Genomic DNA, 26302 nt, shown 5'->3' with positions numbered 1-26302 from the left:
TTCTTACCTAGGGCAATCCCTCAGGGGAGTAATCATTCATTCTGTAATTATTTAGTGAGCCCCTGCTGTGTATCACACACTGTGCCAGGTAAACAAGATGATGCAGTTCCTGTGGTCACAGAGCATTCCGTCCCATCCAGCCAGTGACCGGGGGGCTGGCCCCAGAAGTTAGCAAGCCTTGACTCCAACCTTTCTCCCAGCTGTGATTCCAAAAAGAACAATAACATCCTTGTTAACTCTTCCTCCCGTTTCAGAACACTTGTCTGTCATTTAGTTTGTTAATTACAACTGACGCTATGATCAGACTTCAAAGGTACATCGATTATATATCTAAGATCCATAATCTAGGTACAAGATCTAATGAAAAAATACCTGGAGTAGGGACTACTCCTCAAAGCCCTGGATGTCAGGTTCCCACAGAAATGGACCGCTTCCATGGTTCTAGCTTATCAGTCAGTCCCTGAAGGCTCTGTCCTCCATCTGCCTCCTGGGAGAAAGCCTTGTAACTTTGTCTATGGTGCTGGAAACCATAGATGTGGCTTAACCAACTTCAAATGCTGCTTAATTAAATGGAATTGCTTCCCAGATCCATCAAAGCCCCCTTTATATCTCCTATTCTGATTGGATCTGCCAGAGGCTAGACACACTAAATACCCATTGAGTGTTGACCTGAGGTTAAGACACATGCATTGTGCCTGTGGCTAGCTGTGGGTCACAGCACAGGGAACCAGCTGTAGGTGAGCCTCTGCAGGAATAAGAAGTCCATGCTCAGCATCTTCCTGAGGCCCTGCCATGCCTGTAGCCCTACAAGATTCCAAGATCAAGAAACCCTGGCTTCTGACCTCAGGAGTAGAGGACACTGAAGACTCTATCAGCCATGACTAGAAATGAGGGACTGGTCAATCAGAAAAGAGGAGTTTGGGGGAACAATGCAATACAACCTTGAGAGCCTGGACAGTGTGCTCTGAACCCTGAGACCTGAGCCCTCACTATTCAACAGGAGTCAGGGAGCCGGGAGCCTAGGTCCTGCTGAGCTCTGCTGGGGTGTTTCCTCTAACAGGTGCTAGAGCTCCAGGAGCCTGAGTGGTGGTTCAGGACAGCCAATGATACTTCTATCAGTTATAGAATGTTTATACTGAGCATCTCTGTCTCCCAAGCTCTACCCTGCACTGCACTCTCTCTTCCTGTCTGGGCTTGAGAGTTCAGCCTTAAAGCATTGAGGCTTTTGGTGGTTTCAGAGCTTCTGGATGCCCCAGATGTCTGTTCTTCACTCTCCAGTACCTGCATGGGAACCAGCTCTCTCCAGAGTTCCCTGCGCCCTCGCTTTACCTTCCCGCCTCTCAGGGCCATCTCTAGACCATTTCAGGACACACATGTGGTACTCTCTCACTGTCTCTCTATCTCTCTCTCTCTCTCACACACACACACACACACACACACACACATACACATACACACTCCCTCATGCCTAACTTGCCTTCCTCTTCCTTTTCTGGTAAGCCACACCCTGCCACTTTCCTTTTCCAAGAGACTTACCCTTTCATGAGCTATTTCCTTAGGCACTGCCAGCTGAGCTCTTAACATGCCCTGCTCTATAGTGGTGTGCATTTGCCAGTGACACCTGTTACACATGCGTTCTAGAGCTACAGTGCTGGCACTAGTCTGATGAGCACTCACTACGTTCCAAAGGCATGAACATCTCATAATGAACTTTCAGAGACAGAACAAAGTCAAGATGTTTAGGAGCAGAAGAGCACTCCTGAAGCAGCAGACACCTGTTCCTGACAACAGCCCAGGCTTCATCGTGCCTCCCTAAAGAGGCCACAGGGGTGAAGGGTCAGCGCTTAGTAGGTATGCTGCACATCAGCTCATGTTTCTACTCCTGCCACCACTCCACCAAACCCAGGGGACAGGCCTGGAGTCTCTTCTAACCCTGGATCCGGAGTCTCTTCTAACCCTGGATCCTCGCCTCAGAGCTAGGATGGCAAGCTCTAGTCCTGCCTTGGCACTAAGGGACCTTAGGCCAGTCAGTCCTCCAGCTTGGCCTCAGTTTCCCACTAGAACATAAGCAGAGCTGGGTGGTTCTCAAAGGCCTTTCATACTGCAGGTCTCTGGTCCCGGGAGTTCCTCACTGACCCTGAAGAGTTAGGGGCAGGCTCAGCCAAGAAGCTGCTTGCGTATGTTCTCCCCTCGAAGAACCTGAGTGATCTATTTAGGAGAAATCCCAGGACACAGCAGAGAGGGAGCAGGGAGAGAGCGACTAAAAGGAGAAAAGGTAAGGGGAGTTTCAGGGTCACGGTATAGGCAACAGGGCCCCCATTTTGCCAGGGTCTCTGAAAGTGTGCAATTGCCTCCCAGAACCGCTCCTTGAAAGGCAGGGCCAGAACAGTCACTCACCAGCTCCCACTCCCCATTGGCTGGGATCTGCCCCAGAGGTGTACACTCTGGCCATCCAAAGCCCCTTCCACATCTCCAGTCTGTGTTTGAGGAAAGGCAATGGGAGCTGCATAGCTGGAGCAAGCTCTGCAGAAGAAAGCAGGATACATGGAACACTCCAGGTGGGTGGAGGCAGGGAGAGGTGAATCAGAACTGTCCAACACAGCTGCCACTGAAATTGGAGGTGGGCCCAGGAGGCAGCTATGACAGATGGTGTAGGCCCGTGCTCCTGCCTCCACGTCCTGAGTCATGCTCCATGGCACAAAAGGACCATCCCACAAACATCTAAGTGACATACCAGGTAGTATTCTAAACATCAGCCAAACAACTAAACAAATGCTCCCCACCCCTGTGCCCTGAATAAGTCCCTTCTCTGCTCTAGGCCTCAGTTTCTTTACACCCTAAACAGGGATCAGAATGCTTGCCCCCCAGAGTGACATGAGAATGTCTGTGGGGGCATTGTGTGACCTTCCATTGCTTTGCACTTGCATCATCATGGGGGTGTGGGGACCCCAGAGAAGTGCAGCCTAATAGTAGAGTCACAGGCACCCTGCAGTTAGGGGAAAGCTTTGGAGAAAAGGCAGCCCTGGTCACCCAGACACCCTGGCGGCTGACAGGCAGGATGATGCTGTGGCAGCACAGGATCTTGGAGTCGGGAGGGGTGAGAGTTCACAGCCAGCTCTGCATACAGACTGGGTGACTTCCAAAAAGTCATTTATTCTCATCGTCAATGGGCATGTGCTAAATGTTGGGCTGGGTAGAGAACTCGAAGAGATGGCATCTGTAAAGCACACATAGGCCTTTAGCAATGCCCTCTTTAGGCTGCCCTGCCTGAGAGCCATGGCACGTCTGGATCTCAGGTCTCACAAAGCCAGCCCATTGTCTTTTCTCCAAAGCCTCCCACCCACTTCGCAGGACAGGGAGCAGCATAACCCCTAGCCCAGGTGTCAGGGTGGGGGTGGGCCAGCAGCGGCCCTGGAAACGTTCAGGCTTTATGGTCCCCTAGCAGGTCTCTGTTCTCTTCTACTAGCTCAGCCCCCAGCTCTCTGAGAAGCCCTGAGCTTAAGGAAACCAGGTGCCTTCATTAAAAAAAAAACAACGACAAATAAAAGGTGATTTTGCAAGAGGAGTATGGTGCATTCTTGGAGGCTCCAAGCAGTTTTACAGGCCCAAACACAGAGCAAAGGCACTCAGGGGCCATGCAGAGTTCCCAGGCCCTGCAGGCTGGCCACAGCCCAGGGCCCATGGGCAGAGATGGTGTGGGAAAGGGCCTCCTCCAGCTCTTCACTCCTCTCCACTGCAACCCAGGCAGCCTTGGCTCAGAGGGTGTTCCTCTGCATTGATGGGGAGAAGGAGAGGGGAGAGGTGCAGTTCCCTGGGAGTCAGTTCACATGGACTTCCCATGTTAGAGGCCCTATATGCACAAGGAAAACCCTATTCTTAAAAGGGCTTTATCTTGCCATGGATATGGGATAGGTACAGGGAGCCCTAAACAAGAACATCCCAAATCCCTATTCCCAGGCACTACCAGAAATGTGGTGTTTTTCTCTGCATCTTAAACAAAGAAAAAAAAAAACAAATCTGGGAATTTACCTCATAAGGAAAGCCAATAGATTGGATTTAAAATGCATCTTTAGGCCAGGTGTGGTGGCTTATGCCTATAATCTCAGCACTTTGAGAGGCCAAGGTGGGTGGATCACCTGAGGTCAGGAGTTCAAGATCAGCCTGGGCAACTTGGTGAAACCCATCTCTACTAAAAATACAAAAAATTACGCAGGTGTGGTGGCGGGCACCTGTAGTCCTAGCTACTCAGGAGGCTGAGGCTGGAGAATAGCTTGAACCAAAGAGGCGGAGGTTGCAGTGAGCCGAGATCATGCCATTGCACTCCAGCCTGGGTGACAGAGTAAGATTCCATCTCAAAATTAAATAAATAAATTAATTTAATTTAATAAATAAATAAAATGCATCTTTAAAACCTTCCCTTTCTGCAACACCACACAGAACCTCCCAAATTCAAAGTATGCGAGAACATGTCAACCACCAAATACACGGAAAACGGGCACACTCAGCAAGATGCAGAGGCCGGTAAATGCTACCAGTAGTTACTAGAAACTAACTTTGATAAGCTGATATTCCAGGGCCTTGGCCTTTCAGCATATTGACTTGGAAAATTAACCTAGAGCCCCTACAGGACTGAACCCAGTGCCCGGTGCCAGCCCAGCCACCTATCAGGGACGGGGCAGATGGTCACAACCATGACACAGTTCCCTTTTCGGCGTACTATGGTAGCACGTGGTTGAGGGAAATGGGGAGCAAGGTCTAAGGGCTTCCCAGGCCACTGCAAGTATAAACTAGAGAAACTCTTTGAGAATCCCAAATTTAAAATCACTAAGCTGGAAGTTGTTCACAAAGTCTGTATTTCACCCCAGGACTTTTTGTTGCTGTTGTTGTTGTTGTTGCTGAGAAGAAGTCTCTCTCTGTGGCCCAGGCTGGAGCGCAGTGGCGCAATCTTGGCTCACTGCAGCCTCCACCTCCCAAGTTTGAGTGATTCTCCTGCCTCAGCCTCCCGAGTAGCTGGGACTACAGGGGCATGCCATCACGCCCAGCTAATTTTGGTATTTTTAGTAGAGATGGTGTTTTACCATCTTGGCCAGGATGGTCTCCATCTCTTGACCTAGTGATTCGCCCACCTTGGCCTCCCAAAGTGCTAGGATTACATGCATGAGCCACTGCACCTGGCCACCCCAGGACTTTTTAAACCTCCCTAGGCATTTAAAGTGGGGATTACATAGAGGTGGGAGTGTTTATGAAATAGTGAGCACCAAAGAAAAACGTGTACACAGAATTATGCAGCATGGGTGTCACTGTGTGAAAGTTCCTGTGCACGGGCACAGCCTAGACTGGTTCTAGGAAGGATGGAAGGTTCTATGTGTCCCTTTTTTCTCTTCGGTGCTGCTGTACTGTTTTCAGAATGGTATCATTTGTTTGGTTCTCGGCTTGTTTTTGCTTGTTTGTTTGTGAAATGTGAGTTGAAATGGCTTCAAACAGACCTAGGCACCAAATCCAATTGTCTAGTTAAATTAATGATGAGTTCCTGACGCAGCATTCAAGGCTGTCCGCAATACCTCCTTGCTGCCCATACTCTCTGCGTATACTCTACCTCCCATCAACCCAGCCAGTCCCTGACTCATCACATGCATTCTGACCTCAGGCTGACCTCAGCTGCTCTGTCCCTGCTGGTCACCTTCACTCACCCCTCTCTACCTGAGCAGTCTTCCTCAGCCATCAAGGTCTGTTTCCGCCAACTGCTTCATGAAAGTGCTCCCGGTCCCTGTCCTGGATGGTACCACCTTACAGCCCCTCATCTGGAATCCTCACATCAGTAACTGATTTGAAGTATTCTCTCAGCTTGCTGGCAGGGCCCCTCTGGCCTGCAGACATCCCGCCGAGCCGCTGGCCCGCATCCCCTGCAGCCCTGCAGCCCTGCAGCCCCAGCACAGAGCAGGCACTCAGCAAGCACTTGACTTGGTGTTTACAGAGGATTGTGCTTACCAGAATCAAATAAAGGCCCCATTTCAGGTCAAGGATGGCAACTTGGATAATCATGTTTTTCATCCCAATCCAAATGCATGTCACCATGTGTTAGTGGCTTTTCCCCCCCATAGGATAAACAAATTTAGTCTCTTTGTGATAGCTCAAATACATGTTTAAAGAACTGCCCCACATGTTGTGTTTTCAAGGACAAAAATTTCAGGAAAAACTTGTATAATACTTCTGTTAGTCCAGCTGAAACAGCAGCTACAAGAACCTTAACTCTCTGGCCTCTGCCTTGGTCCTTGGATACAGGACCACCAGCCACAGCACCAGGAGCAAACCCACCCTGCTTTCCGTGGCTCTAAGCCTCTAGAATTTGGGCCTCCACCAACACATAGCAGGACATCTAGCTTTACACGGGGACCTGTTCTCAGCGTCCCACACATACTTTCCCTCCTTCCCTCTCTCTCTCCAGCATCCACATCTGGTTTCCCTTCAGCACAAGTTTCACAACGGACAGATCTTGCACTTCCAGGATTTATGGTTCCTGCCGCCCCTCCTTGCTTTTGATATGATTCCATTATGTGCTTAAAATCAGGGCCTCACTCTTGGCTCCGGGGAGCTGTTTATGACAATTCTTTTATGGCCGTAAATCGCTCACTGTTAAGAACCTGGTCATGTCCAGAGGTAACTAGTGGCTAAGAAAGCAAATTGCGGCATATCTCAGATGGTTGCTTGGAAAGTTTTCTTCATAGAAGACTCATGAAGGCTAGTGTTTACCTGGCAGGTAAATCCTCTGAGCAACACCTTGGACCCTATTCTCCTTCATCAGCTGCCAGAGACTGGTTAAAAGCAAATTTATCACAATCTGCTCACCCCAGCCCCAATTACTTTCTTCCGTCTGCTGTGCTAGAGACCACACTGACAGAAGAACTGGCAAAAATCAAAACACCACTATCACAGACACTTCCTCCTGACAGCAAACAAGACTGAGAACGCTTTTTCTTTTCCATCTCTGCATTACATTTTCTCAGAAGGTAAAGACTTTCAGAAATAAGGAGACAAACTTATATGAAAGACCGGACATGGTGGTGCATGCCTGTAATCCCAGCACTTTGGGAGTCTTATATGGGCAGATTGCTTGAGCTCAGAAATTCAAGACCCAGCAAGGTAACATAGTGAGCCCCCATCTCTACAAGAAAATTTAAAAACTAGCCAAGGGTCATGGCATGCCTGTAGGCCCAGCTGCTTGGGAGGCTGAGGTGGGAGGATCACTTGAGCCTGGGAGGCGGAGGTTGCATTGAGGTGAGATCATACCACTGTACTCCAACTTGAGTGACAGAGCAAGACTCTGTCTCAAAAAAAAAAAAAAAAAGTGCTGACTTTTGGCAAGAACTTCCCTGAACCAAGGTTTCTCTTGCCTCCTAACTCCCTTTCTGCCATCCTTCCTTCATCCAACAGCCAGACAGATCTTCTCATAAGGCAAAAGTGAATCACACAACCCTGCTTGGAATTCTCCAATGGCTCCTTATAATCCAGGTGATGAAGCCCAAACTCCTCAGCTGCCCAGGGCTCTGCACAGTTTGGGGCTGATCTACATATTCAGCCCTATCCCCCTTCCCTTCCCTGCCACACAGGGCTCCATTAGCATCCTAGAGTTCCCTTGACCTTCCCCATCCCAGAGCAGTTGTTTAAGCTGTTGCCTCAATCCCTGCTTCCCTATCAGAGCACGAGTGCCCACTGTGTCCTAGGAGAGTTTAGCAGTGTGCCTAGCCTTTCTCTCCCCACACTCTGCCCATGGCAGACCCTGAGGCTCCATGTCTTTGTGTCTGAGATCACTGCAGAAACTCCTTGGACCACCACTTTACCACCCTCTTGTACTGGATGTAGGGTTGCCAGTTAAAATACAGGCCACCAGTTAAATTTGAATTTCAGATAAACAAGGAATAATTTTTAGTATAAGTATGCCCCAAATATTGTATGGGAATTTTATATTTTTTGTTTGTTATATTTGACAATCCTAGCTGGTTGGGAACTCTGGGACATCCTCCAGAGAGAAGAACTGAGGACCAGGTGGCAGCAGCATGCAGACAGGAAGGTGGTGGTGACCCCTGGGCAAAAGGCGGGGAGCGCCCCCTACCCTCCTCCTGGGAGGCAGCGTATGGCCGTGCAGAGCAGGACTCCAGAGTCAGCCTGTTTGGGTTCGAATCTCAGCTCTGCCACTTGCTAGTTATTTTGGGCAACTTAACCTTCTTTCTGCCACAGTTTCCTCATCTGTAAAATGGGGATAACCTACTTCATGTGGTGGTTATGAAAATGAAATAAATTAATATTTGCATGCCACTTAGAACAGTCCTTGAGACACAGTAAGTATTCTATAAGCATTTAATAAATATAAACCAAAAGAAGTTAGCCACGCCAACCCACAGATGAGGGGGTGAGTCTAGGAGATTTAATAATCATAAAACAAGAATGAACATCTATGGAATACTTGGTATGTGACAAGACACTGCGCATCATGTTTGTTCTATATCAGCTCATTTAATTTTTATCATAGCCTTATTTATCATTATTATTATTATTATCTTCTTTTTACAGATGAGGAAGCAGAAGCACTAGGTAGACTAGGATTCTAAACCAGGAAGTCTGACTCTGTAACATGCTGGACTGTGATAAACTGTGGTCCACATTAATTCACTCATCCTGCATTCAATCATTTCTTCATTGAGCACCTACTATGTGCCAGGCCCTGTGCTCATGCTGGGGAACCAGAATTAATAAGAAAGACACAGAGCAACCTCAGAGGATCATGGAGCTCAGGGAAGACCTCGCAGAAGCCTTTGCAAGTGTGAGGAGTGGCCCTGGAGAGAAAGGGGTCTATGGGCCACGCAGACAGCAGGTGTCTCTCCTTCCCTGGGGCCGGGAGGGGAGTCGGGTAGATGTGTGCAGTCAAGGAGGGCTTCCCTGTAAAATGACATCTTTGCAGATTCGGGAAGGGAAACAAAAACAACCAGCCTAGCCAAGGAAACAGAACTTGGTAGTGCCTGCACAGAGGCTTAGGACTCTGCTGCGAACATGGAACAGGGGCTGGTGAGAGAGGCAAGAGGCCGGGCAGGACAGAACGAGGACAAGTGAGGCCAGTTGGGTGGGCTGCTCATCCCCCTGTGCCAAGGAGAGAAGGACAGCTCTAAAGATGGGCCTGGACCCTCACCATGGAACTCACCCAAGCTACCAAGGACTCACCCAAGCCACCAAGGACTCTACTTGTCTCTCCGTGGTGCCAGCTGCACAGCACAGGTGCCCACCATCCACCAAGGTCTGTTCAGTGAGGTTTGAGGCTGCCCAAGCCCTCACTGAATCAACTGTTCCTGAACTGCTGTTATAACAAGAACATTCTAAAAACTGGAAAGCAAGGAGAGAAGATTTTCAACAACGCCCAACATTTCACCACTCTAAGAGAATGATGTTTGTATCACTTTCTGGCCATCCTTTATACAGAGGTTACCGTTTTGCATACTTGCAATCACAGTGTTCACACAACCTTGTGTTTTTTCTACTTACTGCATAAGCATTTATCCCACGAATTTAGAGCTTTCCCTATTTACCCAATCCCCCATTGTTGGGCATTCAGGTAAAATCTTTATTTTTAACAAGGACTAGTTTTGGATGTGGTGTTTCTCCATTATGAGAATTTTAAGCAGATTTCTGAAGTGGTTAATAAGATGAAATGGTTCACTTCAAACACCCTGGATACCATACTATAAATACGATTTCCCCAAATTTTGTACCAGTTGATAGATCGATAGTCCCACCAGAGATGCTTAAGTCATGCTTCCTCACTTTAACATTATCAGCTTTGGATGTTGCTATTTAAAATAACATTTCCTCACTGAGTCGAACCAAAACCAAGATGCCATGATATGGCAGCACTTCTTTGCTTTTCCTTGATTGCTAATGAGGGTGCATGTTCTTTGATGAATTGATTAATTGCTTTTTCTTTTCTCCTGAATTGTCCTTTAAGGTCCTTTGCTCATTTATACGTTAGGGCCCTCTTTAGAAATATCTTTGTATGTGTTCTTAATATAGTAAAGATGCTTGTCTGTAAGGGAGTGTTGTGGGGTGAACAGAAGGTGGAATAAATGCTATTTGTTGGTTTGTCGTATTTGCTGCAAGAATTTTCTCCCAAGAATCCTACAGTGCCCCCTGTAACCCATCCGAGGAACAGAGCCCCTCACCCTGACTGCCTCGGGGCTGCTTTGAGCCTAATCCAATACTACCTGGCTGCCCCCTGCATCATTTCCTCTGGGTTTAAGTTATTCAGGATCCCTAAATATCCCCAGTGTAAAGAACAAAACCGGAGATCGTTCTTGGGAACCTTGGTCTTTCAATCTCCTTCATCCCAGAGCATGGTCAGGGAAGGGGTCAGCATTCAGGGCTGTAGCTAAAGGAGAGCCATAGAGGAGGCAGCTGGCTGCCCAGACTCCACAGGCTACAGGTGACAGGCAGAGGGAGGAGTTGGAGAGGGAGAGGCACCTGCCAGGCTTAAACTGAGCCAGCAGCCACACAATACCATGGAAACAGGTGTTTTGGGGTGACCCACCATGTCATGAGTGGTGATGGGCAGACAGGTTACTGGAGCCCAGGACCTTGCTGTGGCCTAAGTAGCTAGGTACAAGACACAGAGACAGGAGCCCTGGCTAACATTAATGCACAAGGCGACCTTGTGTGCTTTCAACCCCATTGCTGGGCCTCAGTTTCCTCATATGTACAATGAAAGCCAGTGTACCCGTATACTCAGCCCCTACCAAAGCTGAATTCCAAGATTCCTGTCCTGCCAGGGAAATAAAAAGGACTCCTCTTCTGAAAAGAAGATCAGTTATGAAAAGAGCTAAAAGAATGGGGGTAGGAATTGGCCTGGCTCCCAGCTCCCAGGGCAGGAAACCAGCCTTGACCAGTCAAGACCCCTTTCTCAGCAGACCAAGGAGATAGTGCCCACCAGACACCTGTGGGATTTCCTGGAAAGCCACGCTCCTGCTATCACCGCCTCCTCCTCCCAGACACTTCATCTCTAAAACAAATGCCCTGAGGAGCAACTGGCCTCCCTGGGAATATGGACTCTCCATGGCCACCCCTACACATCTCCTGCACACCCACAAACATGCACACACACAAACACACCCATACACAAACACACCCACACACACACTTTCTCATATGCAACCTATTCGTCCGTCTAGCCTGGATTCAGAAGTACTCTGACACGCTGGGCTTTTGCCTGAAACATGTTTTTATTTACTCCACAGATACAGAGTGAGCCCCCGCTATGTGCCAACCACTGCTGTAGACAGAGGATAAGCAAGACAGAGACCCACAGACACAGACAGATCATCCACAATGCACCCCCAAATAAACATGAAAATGAACAATCTGAAGTTGCTGCACATACAATGAATGCAGTAAAACCAGTGGCAACGCAGCGAGTGACTGCTGTTGGGGGTGTGCTCATGTGATTGGATCTGGACAGTGAACATTGGAGCCAAGGCTCAGTGAAGAGAAGAGGGGTACCTGTCAGCCCTCAGGGAGGAGCACTGCAGGTAGAGGGGCCAGTGAGCACAAAGGCCCTGAGGTGAGAACAGGCTTGGATGTTTGAAGATAAGACAAGGCAGAGTGGCCGGAGCACAGCCTTTGGGGAGCATGGCAGGTGCTGGTCACAATGGGGTGTGCACTGCTGAGGACCTGGCTTGGACTCTGCATGAGATGAGGAGCAATGAATTCCTCCAGGAGATCACTGTGTGAGCAGCAGGAACCATGAAGGGGCAGGAGTGGCCTCCGTCCTGTGGTCACTGGTTAATTCCTTTCCAGCCTTCATCTCTAACTCAGTGGTCCCTTCCTCCAAGAATCCATCCCCACCTCCCTATCCCGTCAGATCCCCTGATGAGTCTCCCATCACCATCCACCCTCCAGGTCACTGACCTCTGCAGGAGTTTCATACTGATTTCTGTGGTTGTATAGTTAATGTCTGCCTTCCCCACTAGACTCTGAGCTGCTTGGGGACAGGCACACAGCTATCTTGACTCACCTCAAACCCCCAGCACCTTGCACAAAGCCTGGCACACCACGGGTGCTCAATAAATGTAAAGAGAAGAAATAAGCAAATCCCTGGGCATCTCAGCAAAATTTCCACTCCCTCAAAGAGTAGTGTCCTGTTTCCACTTCCTCCCTCCTCTGTAGAACCCAATGTGATCATTGATGTGTTGGCATCTGCACACACACATGGACACACACGCATGCACACATGCAGGCAGGGCATATATCCTTCACTGTACCCTAGGGACCTCCTTGAAGCAGGCAGTGCCACCGTGCAAAGAATGACCTCACCCATACCCACCTGCTCAGAGACCCTCAGCGTGGGCTCACCAGAGAGTCTGTGTCCTGAAGGTGTGTCAGAGGCCAAGCCCCCTCCCTCACCCAGTGGGGCAGCACCACCCACAAACCTGCTGGCAGCAGGGGCTGCATCCTTTCCTGTGCCATGGTTCTAGAAGAACTCAAACAACAGCTCAGCTCTGCTTGCACAGTGGCTGCCTTCTGTAAACCAGATATCCGCATCCACAGACTGAGGACGAAACACTGGGATGTCTGACCTCTGGTCCAGCCTAGGAAACTCCAGTTTGGTCCATATTTCTAGAGCCAACTACTTTTTCTTGTGAAAACTCAGTGCCCATGATTGCTGGTGCTGTTAGATCCCAGTTAATCAGTCAACGTATTCTTGAAACAAACATGTTAGAAATAAAATTGTTAATTTAAAAAAATACGTTACATGCTCTAGGAAACCTTGATATTTAAGAAATTCCTTTGCAGCATAAAATGTATTTTTTAGAAGGCAATTGTCAATTTCTATGAAAAGTCTTAAAATGGTCATTGCCAGGGCCCAGTGCTTCTTTTTCTGAGACCTGATCCAATGTGTTAAAAGTTACCCCAAAATGGAGCTACAAGAATCTTTGTCAAACAGCATTGGTTGTGACAGGATAAGATTGAAAACAATACAAATAAATATCCAGCACGGAATAGTCAAATTAATTCTGGCACATCTGGACAATGGAATACTCTGCATCTAAATCATGCTAATCACAATAGTCAGCACATATCGAAATCTTACTCTGTGCTAGGGACCACATCAAAAGCATTATATGCACCATCTCATTTAATTCTGCCGATGCTGTACATATTATTATCATCTCCATCTCACAGATGAGGAAACCAATACCAAAAAGAGTTAAGGTATTTGCCCAAAGTCACACAGCTAGTACCTAGGATGCATACTCCAGCAGGCTGACTCCAGACACCAACCTCTTAGCCATTATACTACCCAGCCTCGAATGAAACCATTACGAGAGCTATTATTGTGGCAAGATTAGCCACATGGAAGAATGTTCACAGTATGCCAGTAGGTACGGCAAGCGGGTTACTAGAGAGTACCTGCAGCCTGATCCCGTGTGTGCGTGTGCACCCAAAGCAAAGATGGTTTGGAAGATAACACAGCTAGCATCTTGGTATAGACCTCTGGGTGAAAATGCTCGTGTTTTCTGATTTTTCTGGGCAAATGTGCTGTTTCTATATTAAGAAAAATTATTTCAAAACTAACATAAATGCCAAAATCACTCCCTTATATTCATCTTATACATAAATGCAAATGTCCAGCTATTGACTTTGCTTTAGGCACAGGCACAACAGCACGCATAGACGCTGCTTGCTTTTCATGGCTCGGCTTCTTCTTGAAGCAGCAGGAGCTCTTTAGTTGGGAAGAGATGATGCGGAGTCGTCCCACTGCACCCCTCAGCAGACTGTCCCCATCATCCAGAAGCCCTCGGGGCATTTTTGCCTCCTGGGAGCTGCCAGGCTGACGGCACAGAGCTGGATGAGCTCCATCCTGAGAGCCAAGCCCAGGGACTCCAAGAGCTTGAGACAAGCCGCCTCCTGTCTCTGGATATCTCAAGGCAGCAAGACGTGAAGGGCACAGAGGTCTCAAAGCAACAGAGTGGCCCGGGGACAGGAGTCCCAGTTCTGCAGCCACCTATACTGAGGACTCTCCTGGACTAGTCACCTACTCCCTGGTTCTGTGACCTTGGGAAAGTTATTTCTTCTCTCAGAGCATGTTTCCACACCTGTCAAATAAAGAAATGGAAAGTGCCAACTTGGAAGAAAAGTACCAATTTGTAAGAATCAAAATAATAGATAAATTACATATAAAATGATGGTGCCAATAAGTCGCATTTCCTGGGCACTGACTAGATGTATGATTTCCATAGCTCTCACAGCCACCCCATCAGAAACACTGTGATGATCGGCACTTTACAAAGGATGAAAACGAAAGCTGAAGGCGGTGAAGCCACTTGTGCTGGGGAGGAGTGAGGAGGGAGTTTCTGCCACCAGGGCTGGGCTCACACCACTACACCTCGCATCCTGGCACAAAGTCTAGACACGGGAAGGCCTTCATCCAGATGGTTGCCATCACTCCCTATTAGGCCTCTCTGCCTGGCTTTGAAGAGCAGTGTGAGAGTGAGGACTCCTCCTGGTTCTCCCCACCACCCAGACCCTCACAAGCCACGAGGCCACTGACCCACTTTAAGGAGCTTTCCTTTGGGAGTAAGTAAAACTCCCTCCCCAATACCCGTCCCCGCCCCCGCCCACACACACATACCCTCTTTGAGTCAGTTCCAGTGACCACAGTCAATGACTTTGCTGCTGTACAGTCTATGACAAGCCCCTGTCCAGAGCTGGCCTTGTGCTCTGGCCGCCAGGGCTGCTGGCCCAGCAGAGGACCCTGGGAGTCAAGCCTGCATGCACTCACACTTGGCACCTGCTCCAAAACCCTTTCAGGTCTTTGAGGATCTGGGCCCTGGGCCTGGGTCTCCGGGCGCGGGTCAGAACAGTTGGCCTGCCTGGCCAGAGAGGGAAGCACGCGATTCAGAAAAGCAGTGCCCTTCAGCAGCCTCTCTACTGTCTCCGCTCCCCAAAGGCAGAGCAGGACGCTGGAAGTGTATGCGCGCTGTGGTCTGGGTGTGCAAATGTGCGAAGGAGGCGTGTTGTGTGAGCGAGAGGGTAGTAGATGTGTGTGTGCGTGTGCGCGCGTGGCCCCGGGTGTGCGCCGCTGCGATTGCGGTCCTTTCCCGGGGCGGGCGACGGGCGGGCTGGGAAGGTCTCCTCCCCTCACCACATTGAGAAATCTCAGTGAGTCACCGAGTGGTGCTGCATATTAATGAGCTCGCTCGCTGCGAGGGCTGGAGCGGATTTAAAAGAGGCCAGGGCGGGCGGAGGGAGGCTGTGGAAAGCGCAGAGCCGAGCGCAGCGCGCAGCGCACGGCTACAGACAGTCCCGGGCATCCACCGACGGCGCAGCCGGAGCCAAGCGAGCCAGGAGGCGCACCCCGGGCAGAGGAAGCCGAGCAGAGCCGGGTGGCGTCTCGGAGTCGCCGCACAGACGGGCCAGCGCCCTCCCCATGTCCCTGCTCCCGCGCCGCGCCCCTCTGGTCAGCATGAGGCTCCTGGCGGCTGCGCTGCTGCTGCTGCTCCTGGCGCTGTACACCGCGCGCGTGGATGGTGAGTGCGGGGAGCTCCCCTTGTCGCCGTCTCGGCTTCTTCTGTCCTGGGGAACCCAAGCGCCAACTTCTAGGCATCCTGGGATCACGGGGCGAGGGGGAGGGGGTCTGGGTGGGCACCATGAGTGTCTGAGAAGCAGGAGATCCCCCTCCCACGCGTACAACTAAGCAGTCGCCCCGCGATCTTCCACAGGGTCCAAATGCAAGTGCTCCCGGAAGGGACCCAAGATCCGCTACAGCGACGTGAAGAAGCTGGAAATGAAGCCAAAGTACCCGCACTGCGAGGAGAAGATGGTTATGTGAGTTCTTGCTCCTCACCTTGAGGGGTACGCACTGCTCTCACCCCGATGACAGGGCATTTCTCTCTGACTTTTTCAAGGCCCTGGAAAAGCTGTTGTAATTGCCCAGCGAGTCCTTAGGACGCTGGCGAGACACTAAAAGACTGTGGGGAAAGGGGGTCACGGTCCCGCTCGGGAACAGCGCTTCCAAGTTCGCCCTTGCTAGGATTCAAACGAGTCCTCTCGCTTTTTGTCCCATGGGCCACCCACTCTGCTAGGGCCATGGAGGGTTAAAGGGCTCCCTTGTGCCAATTCAGAAAATCTAGATTGAAATCACTCAAAACATACTCACACCTAAACTGCAAGGCGTGCTGCCTTCTGTCACTGGACAGAGTGTTAATGCAAACACATCTTAAACTCTGACCCCCTTCAGAACCTTGTTCCAGTCAGAGACCAGTGGACGGCCAGTTTTTGGCTCCTAGAGATTTCATTTTGAGAACGCTCCACAGGCTTCCCTGACGGGCTGTACTCCTTGTGGGTCCTGGATACTGAGCAGTCCTGCAGAAAGTACTCTGCTGGGGTGAATGTGCCACATGGCTGGAGCCCTGCTTGGTTGGGATGTGGGCAATGCTGGAAAAACTGGGGCAGAGTGAGAGAACACTGAGTTTCCTGCTCCTCGGCCTTCCCAGTTAACCACTTGAGGCCAGCACCCTGCCTCCTCATCAATATGCTCTTGGCCAGGAAGGGAGCCCTTGGCAAATCAGCCACCAAATATTTGCCACACATCATCATCCCTTCTTCCCCTTCCCCAGAAACAGGACACACTTTATTCTCAGTTTGGGCAAGTACCTTCCACCGGCTGGCCCCCGCGGGTGCAAAGACCTTCACACAGTGTCTGTGAAAGCAGGGCACACCTCAACCCAGCACCCTACATCCCCCACTGGGGGCTACACAGTCAGGCTGAAGTTAGGGGAATCCAGAAAGCTACTGGGCCTGAGCTGACCCCACTGCCTTCCTTCACTGGCACCTAAATTAACTCCCTTGCCCTTACCCCTTGTCTTACAGACCAAATTAAAAAAAAAACACCCAAAATCCTTTTGGGTGGGGGTCAAGTGCCAAATGAGCTGGGAAAGGAGCTCCAAGCTCCTCAAGGCTTGCAGGTTGGGGGCTAATGACAGGGGGAATTGCAAGTTAAATCTCACTCATTTAAGAGCTGAAATATGCTCCATATACCAAGAGGGTATCTGAGACTTTGCAGGGAAGAAAGCAGGGTAAAGGATGCAGTGATACCAGAAAAGACAGAGCCCTCAGTAAATAGGCTTGCTCTTTTCCTGGCTAAACTCTTCCACAGACAGCGGGAAACTATAGCTAGGCAAGTGCATGAAAGGCTTGTGGAGCCTTGTGGAAACTTGCAGGGGCATCAGGAGATCAGCACACAATCCAATCATCCTCTACTAAACCTCCACCCCACCCCCAGAGCCTCCCACTCCATCCCCGAGGGCTGGGGGCTCCTATCCCCATCCACAATCCTAAAACTCTCCAGATCAGATGAGGGGCCAGCACTTTTGCCAAAGCAGGTTTTCAGCCACAAAGGCTGAACAAAAGCAAGTTTTCCAGCTCACCCTGAGTCACCCAGAAATCTTTGCTGAGGCTGGGGTTGGGGCAGGGGCAGGAGGGAAAGGTCCGCTTTGCAAGTGGGAGTCCTTGCACCCAGAGGAATCCAGAAGAGTCTGGATTCTAAAAAGGGCAATTTGTGTCATAGGTCCATGGAGCTCTCACCAAAACCCCTTACACCCCCCAGAACTGTGTAAGACAGGGTCGCAGAACTCAGAATTTCTGATAGTTGCTGGAGTCACAAATCGCCATGTCTGCCCTCCACAACTGATTTTCATAATCCCAGCATTATGACGTGGCATTTGAGCACTACAGTGGGAGGGCTGAGCATCCCTTCCTGTTCTCTTTGACCTTCAGGATTTGGGATAGGCAGCCTGCACGCTGACCTCACTGAGAAAAGGGTTTTTATCAGGCGTTGCCTGTCCTTTCCTTCAGAATGCAAAAGCAGCCTTGTAGGCAGAAAGAGAAAAGCATTTGCTAAATTCCTGCAGGGTGACTGGGTACAGTGCGGGAGAGAGACAGCCAGAGTTCACTCTGAAGCCTGGCCTGTGCTCAAGGCTACAGGATGACCTGGGTCACAGAGGGGTCCAGTCAAGGCAGGAGCCATCACCTGGCATCAGCAGGAAGACCCAGCCTGGGAGCTTAGGCCCTAGGGGACCCCAGAAACCCAGAAGACGGAGAAGGGAAGAGAACAGGCTGCCCGGGAACATTATGCCACATTCTGGTGGCAAGATCCGATTTTCTTTCCCCATCAATTGGGAGACTGACGTCGTGGCAATCCTGCCTGCTTCTAGAACTTAGCCCATGAGCTCTGACACTTTCCATTTGGTAACAGTGGGGAACTAGCTAACCTCTGTGCCTCTCTTCTCACTCTGTCCACTCTCACTTCCAGTCTCCCCTCTTTGCCCTCCAAGCCCATCCCAGCATCACAGTCTACCACCATAGCTTGCTTGGCTGTGAACCCTCAAGAAGTGGCATCCTAAACACTCACCTTGCACTTTTCCAAATACCCCAGGTGGTCCCTCATTCCCCTACCTCCTGTCAGCCCTGGGGCCCAGCCCTGGATGAGAGGGGCTCAGAAGTTCTGAGGCGCAAGCTTGCCCGCCCACCAGGCTGGAGCCCACACCGCAAGGCTACTCCTTCCCCTCAGCCACTTCCTCTTCCATGACGATGGCTAATAACAGTAACTATTAACTGTGCATCCACCAGGTCCTGGGCACTTTGTAAAGATTGTATCTTTTAACCATCCCAGTAACCCCCAAGACAGTCCTATTATTGTACACATTTTACAGATGACCAAACTGGATTCAGAGAGGTTTCCCAAGGTCCCACAGCCAAACTTGAGATTCAGTCCCAGGCTCCTACAGTCTGCACAACACCTGCTTCTCTACCACATGGCTAGGCTTCTGCTGGGTGTCAGGACATTGGCTGATAGAGGCCTGAGATCTTCAGGCTGTGCAGAAGAGAAGTCTTGCTTTTCTGCTCAGGGGTGAAACATCTGGGACCTCACACAAGGCCAATAAGACTTTGCCTCAGGATCAGGAGGTGTCCAGCCCCGGGGCAATCTGCAGTGGGTCAGGGAACTAGTTGAGGAGACAGAAAGCAGAGTGTCTGCAGGGCATGTCTCAGCCCTACCATGAGCTCCTCAAATCCAAGGACAGAGGTCTTGGCACGTGCTCCTTGCTGGCGTTAGCTTTCTCCACCTCCTGATCCCAGGCTCAGAGGGGCTGGAAGAGTCCTCTAACCTTTGTTCCCCAAAAGAGGCCTGAGCCCTGGAGACAAGACACTGTATGAGGTTGGGGGTGGGAGAGAGACCATCCCAGACTCTCAGGGCTTTGAAGGGAAAAGTGAGGGCTGCTCACTCCATATAGGGTTAGGCCTGAATATGGAGTCGGAGAATAAGGAACACCCAGAACCTTCCAAAGAGCCAGCCAGGGAGTGAGCACATAAGTAGGCTCCCTTGAGAGGAGGGAGGAAATCACAGTCTCTAAGGGACCAGGCTCTAACCAGGGCCACCCACAGGCCACATGAGGGGCAACATGTTATTCAGGCTCCTCAACCCTCCACCTCATCCTGCTCCATTTCAGCATCACCACCAAGAGCGTGTCCAGGTACCGAGGTCAAGAGCACTGCCTGCACCCCAAGCTGCAGAGCACCAAGCGCTTCATCAAGTGGTACAACGCCTGGAACGAGAAGCGCAGGTACGTGCCGCCTAACTTGCTTTCCTTCTTCCCCCAGACCCAGCTGTGGCTCTCAGGATGGGAAGGGAACCCCCCAAACCAGGTCATCTAGCCCCATCTAATAAGTGAACACCCACCACAACACCCACAGCATGCAGATTCTCAGACACTGCTTACATACCCCCAGGGACGAGGAACTCACCGCTTAACAAAGCTAGCATCTCTTGTCCATTTGTGAAGATGTCAGGTTTGTCGTTTTATAAACTAAAGTCTGTCTCACTCTTACATTTGCATTATAATCTTAATTCCTCTTTTTATTTAAATTATGTAAGTTGTTAAACAGCAAGGAGAGCACTGGCATGGCTGCCTCTGAGCACTTCAGAGGGGTGACATGTGACCACTTAGGTGATGGTGGATATTAGCTATAAAACCACAAGATGCTGAGGATGATCCTTGCCAAAAACTTGTTCTCTTCTCCAAGGTGCCCACACCCACCGCTGCCCAGAAACCTGATAAACTCCTTCCTTTGCAGGTGCTGAAAGGCACCATGGTTTTGGCTCTTCAAAATCAGAGCCACTGTTAACCAAGGAGGGCAGCAGTGCTAAGACCGCCAGTGCCCTGAATCAGCCCTGTGCTTACTGGACACTGTTTCCCCAGAGTTGGAAGGTGGCTTCCCAGCTCTGACCTCCTGGTATCTGGCCTCAGAGGGGGAACCCAGTTCCTAGCTCCCCGGTACCATGCGAAGGTAGCCGGTCCTGCCTCACTCCTCAAATACTCAGAGTCTGTTTACACGTTTGCCTGCAGAGCATGATCAGGAACCGCACACACACACACACACATGAATGCACGCATGCAGGTGACTTCCCCAGGAGCTAGTGCCAGCACCCCCGCTGCAGAGGAGGAAATCAAGGCTAAATGGGAGAGAGGGTGACTTGCCTGGGAGCACAGGGCAAAGCCAGGACAGCAAACCAGGCCTCCTGGTGCTACCCCATGAGCTGCCCTCACAGAGTGGAAGGTGCAGCCACAGTGGGTGCCTCCATTGCCTTCCCATCACCCGGCCCTGCAGTGCTACCCCAAGCTCAGCCCTTGACCAGCTCTCCCACAGCTGACACTCGGGCTCAACCCCTGTACCTGAGCCTTTTTTGCTGCCTCCAAAACAGCTGCATCTGCAGTTGCTTGAAATAGAAAGTGATGAGAGTGAGAAATTATTTTCTGTAAATCTGACGGGAATGAAGCCCTCTTTCTGGTCAAACCAGGCGGCTCATGTGGCAAAAGCCAGAACTGCCCAGTCCACTCTCTGTCACCCTCCAGGCCCTGTGTCATCAACACGGGCACAAGGCTAACCCCATGAGCAGGTTATGGAAGAGGCTGAGGACATCTTGGTCTGACTGCTAGGGGGTGCCCAAACCTTTATCTCACCTGGTTCCTCCCCTCCACCTGAGCTGCAGCCTGGAAAAGGCAGCACCCACAGGTCAAAACATGGCCCTGCTTTTTTATCCCCCAAAAGTCCAATAATAAAAGCAATGAGAGCCTCTCAGCTACCAGGCGTTCTCTCACCTTGTTACAAAAGTTTGCCCCTCTTTCTTGGAGTGAAAGAGGTGTCCCTGCCCTCCCAACCTCCCTCCCCTGAAAAAAGTTGAAAATATCTTAATGAATGCAGAGCAGTGACAAAGGAAGTGTTTGAAGTTCTCTTTGCAGAGAGAGAGAGAAAATACTGAACCTAGGGTGGAGGAAGGAGAAGGGTATACGGTGGGCTCAGGCCCACGGGGACCACACAGGGGAGCTCTGAGCACTTCAGAGACCAGAGCTCCGGCCGCCACGGGAAGCAGCTGAGTCAGGCATTTTATTTCAATGCATAATTCGGTGGTCCTACTCAGAAATCAAGAACAAGACAGAGAAGCGATAAGCTGAGTGTAAAATACGGCCCCAGGGCCGCCATGGGGCAGAACTAGAAGAAAGCAAAATATCTACCTGGAAACAGCTTGAGAGGTGAGGGGAAGGTGGGCTTGGGAACCCGTAGAGATGAGGCAATGCGGCCAGGAGCGGGGACTGAGGGGCACAGGCCTCCCGTGCCACGGCCCCAGCCCCACCGACCACCTGACTCCAGACAGCAGCTTCTAGAGCCAGTATTCTTCTGGAGGACATGCATTCTTTGGGCAAAATATAAAGAAATATAAAGCCTAAGTCAAGGGAGAGAATGCCTCCCACCCTTGCTATTTTCCCTAAATAGAGAGGCTGAGTACAGACACGGAAAGGAACAAGGAGGTGCGGGAGAGCCCACCATGCTAGAGAAAGACTGCATTCCTGCCACTAACAGTCAATGGCCACTGGGCAAATCTTAAGCCTGAGGTGCCTCAGTTTCCTCACATGAAAAGCGGGTTTGCTCCATAGGCCTCTGAGGACAGAATGAGATTGCATAGGTGAGACTGCAGATGGTTAGAAAGGACAGAGCCACACTGGTGTGCGTTTTCATGGTCCCTGGGGCCACATCCTCAGAAGGGTCCCTCCCACATCCCCCAGGGGTTTGGGCAGTCCTGGGACAAGGGCACTCCCTGCAGACCAGACATGAATAAAGCCACTTAGCAGCAGCTTGTGAACTGCCTGCCTCGTGTCCTGAGCCACTTACACGTGTGTTTTTTTCTCCCCAGGGTCTACGAAGAATAGGGTGAAAAACCTCTGATAGGAAAACTCCAGACCAGTTGGGAGACTGTGCAAAGGACTTTGCAGATTTAAAAAAAAAAAAAAAAAAAAAAAGCCTTTCTTTCTCACAGGCATAAGACACAAATTATATATTGTTATGAAGCACTTTTTACCAAGGGTCAGTTTTTACATTTTATAGCTGCGTGCGAAAGGCTTCCAGATGTGAGACCCATCTCTCTTGTGCTCCAGGCTTCATCACAGGCTGCTTTTTATCAAAAAGGGGAAAACTCATGCCTTTCCTTTTTAAAAGATGCTTTTTCTGTATTTGTCCATACGTCACTATACATCTGAGCTTTATAAGCGCCCGGGAGGAACAATGAGCTTGGTGGACACAATTCATTGCTGTGTTGCTCCATTCCTAGCTTGGGAAGCTTCCGCTCAGAGGTCCTGGAGCCTCGGCACAGCTGCCACGGGCTCTCCTGGGCTTATGGCCGGTCACAGCCTTAGTGTGACTCTGCAGTGGCCCCTGTGGCCAGGCAAGCAGGAGCAGGTCTCTCTGCATCTGTTCTTTAAGGAGCTCAAGTTTGGTTGCCAGAAAAAAAAATGTGCTTCATTCTTCCCTGGTTAATTTTTACACACTCTAGGAAACATTTCCAAGAGCCTGTGATGGCAAGGCAAATAATTCTTAAAGAAGGTGTGGGGTCTTTCCCAACCTGAGGGTTTCTGAAAGGTTCACAGGTTCAATCTTTAATGCTTCAGAAGCATGTGAGTTTCCCAACACTGTCAGCAAAAACCTTAGGAGAAAACTTAAAAATATATGAATACTTGTGCAGTACACAGCTACAGACACACTTTCTGTTGACAAGGGAAAACCTTCAAAGCATGTTTCTTTCCCTCGCTGCAATGGAACATGCAGTACTAAAGCAATATATTTGTGACTCCCCATGTAATTCTTCAATGTTAAACAGTGCAGTCCTGTTTCTAAAGCTGAGATGACCATGTGCCCTTTCCTCTGTACATATACCCTTAAGAACACCCCCTCCACACTCTGCCCATCCCCCAGTATGCGCTGCATTGTACTGCTGTGTTATATGCTACATACATGTCAGAAACCATTAGCGTTGCATGCAGGTTTCATATTCTTTCTAAGATGGAAAGTAATAAAATATATTTGAAATGTACCAACATTCTAGCCTGCTGCCTTTTTTCTATTTGATTAACCTGGGATGACAATAAAATGTTTGCCATGTCCTGAAAAAATACAAAGATGTTGGGAAAGAAAACTGGTACTTCCCAAATACCTGTTAGCACCATCACTTCTGTGGAATGTGTGGAGCTGTCATTACAGTTGGGAAGCCAAGAAGCCAGGCCTTGAGGCTTTCCTACCCCTGCAGCAGGTTTATCCCAGCGGGCAGGTTGGAGCACAGGGAACTGGATCACCATTCCAGCCTCCTCCGCGCAAGACAGCGCGGAGCCTCACCACCAGAGGGCAGCAAAGAGCCTCGGCGCCTCAGCCAAGGGTTCTCCAAGTTCCCTGGGGCTGCGTGAGGACGGCGACAGACGAGGACTGGTGTAATTATTGCCTGCTGCAAGCCAGACCCTGTGTGGAGAGCCTTACATGCTCTATCTCATTAAATCCTGGTAACAACCACAACAGGGGTGGTTCTATTGACGCTCCATTTTACAGATGAGGAAACCAAGGCTCAGTGAGGTGATCACATCACACTCTTATTCTCCCACTTAGAGAAGATAGTAGATGGGGCCAGTCAAGATGGCCTGGGGTCCAGGGCCCCGAGACGCCAGGGGGACTCGGGGAGGTGGGAAATGCCTGCCCAGGAGGCTGTGGGACTTGGGCTGGGCATCTGGGAGCCATGCCTGGGAGATACTGCAGCTGTTTCTGCTCCTGCCAGGTGGACAGGCAGACAGTAGGGCACACCTCATGGCACTTCTAGGGACTGCAGGAGGTAGGCCCATGTCAGGCACAGCAGGATACCAGGGCATGGTGAGCACATGGTAATGGAAGCCCTCCCCCCGCTCCCCCCCCCCCCGAGACAGAGTTTCACTCTGTCACCCAGGCACAAGCACAGCTCACTGCAGCCTCAAACTCCTGACCTCAAGGGATCCTCCTGCCTCAGCATCCCAAGTAGCTTCGACGACAGGCACATACCACCATGCCTGGCAAAATGGGGTCTTCCTATGTTGCCCAGGCCGGTCTCAGACTCCTGGACTCAAGTGATCCTCCTCCCACCACAGCCTCTCAAAATGCTGGGATTACAGGCATGATCCACCATGCCCAGCCAGAAGCTATTTAATAAGCATAACATCAGGCAAGCCACTTTGCACTTTGTACCAACTACCTATAGCCCTGCATCTCACTGTACCCTAAGTCAGCCAGGCCCTGAAACAGGCCCCTCTGCCCTCCCTGGGTTCTCCACACCCAGCAGGACTGCTCAGGGGGACATGCCTCCACCCTGTCTGCTACACTTGCAACTGAGAGCCAGTCACCCATGTCCCTTTCACTTCCCCAGACAGCTTCCTGACACGCTGGCTCTGCACACACTGACGAGGACACCCAGCAAGTACCCTGTCCTAGCAGGGCCCTACAAGGTGCTGCCACAAATGCTGTCATCACCACCTTATTTCCTCCTGGCACCACAAATTATACCACATGCATTCCTGAGGAAACTGAAGATCAGAGAGGTTAAAAAAGTTGCCCAAAGTCACAAAGCGACCACTTATCACACCCTCCACTGCCTGGCAGCCTTTCTGCTGAGGGGTAGAGGAGGGGTGGGCTGAGGCCACAGTGAGCTGGAGACCATGAATGCCCAGGGTGGTCCTGCCTTTCCCTTCATTACAGAGAAAGGAGGTAGACTGGTGAGGGAAACCCTGATACCAACAGACAGAACAGAGTGGGAGAGCCCCATAAGACAGTGCATGCCAGGGCAAGGCAGAGCAGAGGCTCAGCCTCTTGTTGGGAACCGCAAAACCTGCCCAGCCTCAGAGCAGCACCAGTGGAGCCTCAGAAGGGAAGGCCAATGTACAAAGCTGGCTGAAGAGCCCCGGACACCCAGAACAAAAGCCACTACAAGACAGTACAGGGCTCAGGTACTGCTTGTGAACAAGCCACATACACTCCCTGTCCTTACTGAGGTTCTCCTCGACCTGCCTGTGGCTCTAGAGCTAGGGCACCCTCCTCCAACTCTGCTGGCCTGGATGGTCCCTCCCTTCTCTGATGTCCCAAGTCACAGATTGGATCATTAGTAACAGTAACAGTGTCACCTCACAGCGGGCCAGCCACTGATCCAGGAACTCACCCAAGCACTGGCCCTGCATGCTCTAACTGTGCTCCCACGATGTGATACGTTGCAGGTGCCCAGACAAGGGAAGCGCTTTGCTTAGGAGAATAGAGGGAGCCCTGGAACTCAAGCCTCAGTGGGTCAAAGAGCAGAAAGGGTGGAGAGGCTGTGTGTAAATGTCTCCATTCCCTACAGAGGTGGGGTCCAAGGAGAACAGAGGCTGGGCTATGCTTCCAGGGAGAGCTTGGGCCCTTTCCTCCAGCAGACAGGGATTAGCCCAACCACTGAGAATAGATTCTGAGCTCAAACACTTCACGAAACACCAAATGAGGATCCACAGGCACCCGGAACTGCGCGAGGCTCCGGAGAAGAATTTTCTTTCCGGGGGTTACAGACCTCTTTCCGGTACCTTTTCTCCTCTGGGTCTCCCATATCCCTGTGGGGTGTCCACCTGCCACCTTCCAGCAAAGAGAGTCATCTTAGCGCAGCAAAACGAGACCAGGTGGCCTTTCAGAGTGGGCCCTGCATTCGTGGCTCTCACACGTTTCCCTGGTTAAGAGGGAGCTTCTCCTCTGCACAAGGGGCAGGCCCCACCTCCTCTGCAGCCACTACCTCCTCACAGTCAGGCTTGTTTTGGAGCCACATGCCATTGCCCCTGACTTCCCACAGGCTCATTCTCAGCAGGCCTGGTGCTGCGGTGGGCTGACACCAGCATGGCCATGTCCTCAG

At 50.7% G+C, this 26302-nt stretch overlaps 1 protein-coding gene and 2 long non-coding RNA genes across 3 annotated transcripts in view; 1 reads left to right on the top strand and 2 right to left on the bottom strand.

Annotated features, from left to right (window-relative positions):
• Nucleotides 1–26302, bottom strand: part of LOC144580778 (uncharacterized) — a 107763-nt gene that overhangs the window by 72364 nt on the left and 9097 nt on the right. The window lies entirely within an intron of this gene.
• LOC144580777 (uncharacterized) lies at nucleotides 11240–15106 on the bottom strand. The gene is made up of 2 exons (XR_013530900.1): nucleotides 14669–15106; nucleotides 11240–14132 (listed from the first exon to the last, which is right to left on the bottom strand). It is a non-coding gene; the product is annotated as an uncharacterized LOC144580777 (long non-coding RNA).
• On the top strand, nucleotides 15292–23458 carry CXCL14 (C-X-C motif chemokine ligand 14). The gene is made up of 4 exons (XM_002744177.6): nucleotides 15292–15566; nucleotides 15759–15864; nucleotides 19545–19658; nucleotides 22286–23458. The coding sequence occupies exons 1-4, from the start codon at nucleotides 15467–15469 to the stop codon at nucleotides 22299–22301; spliced, it is 336 nt and encodes a 111-aa protein (XP_002744223.3). The 5' UTR covers nucleotides 15292–15466; the 3' UTR covers nucleotides 22302–23458.

This window comes from Callithrix jacchus, chromosome 2 (genome assembly GCF_049354715.1).
Source record: "Callithrix jacchus isolate 240 chromosome 2, calJac240_pri, whole genome shotgun sequence".
Lineage (NCBI taxonomy): Eukaryota > Metazoa > Chordata > Mammalia > Primates > Cebidae > Callithrix > Callithrix jacchus.
Note: the sequence above shows the minus strand (reverse complement) of the source record. Positions and strands in the feature narration are given on the sequence as shown.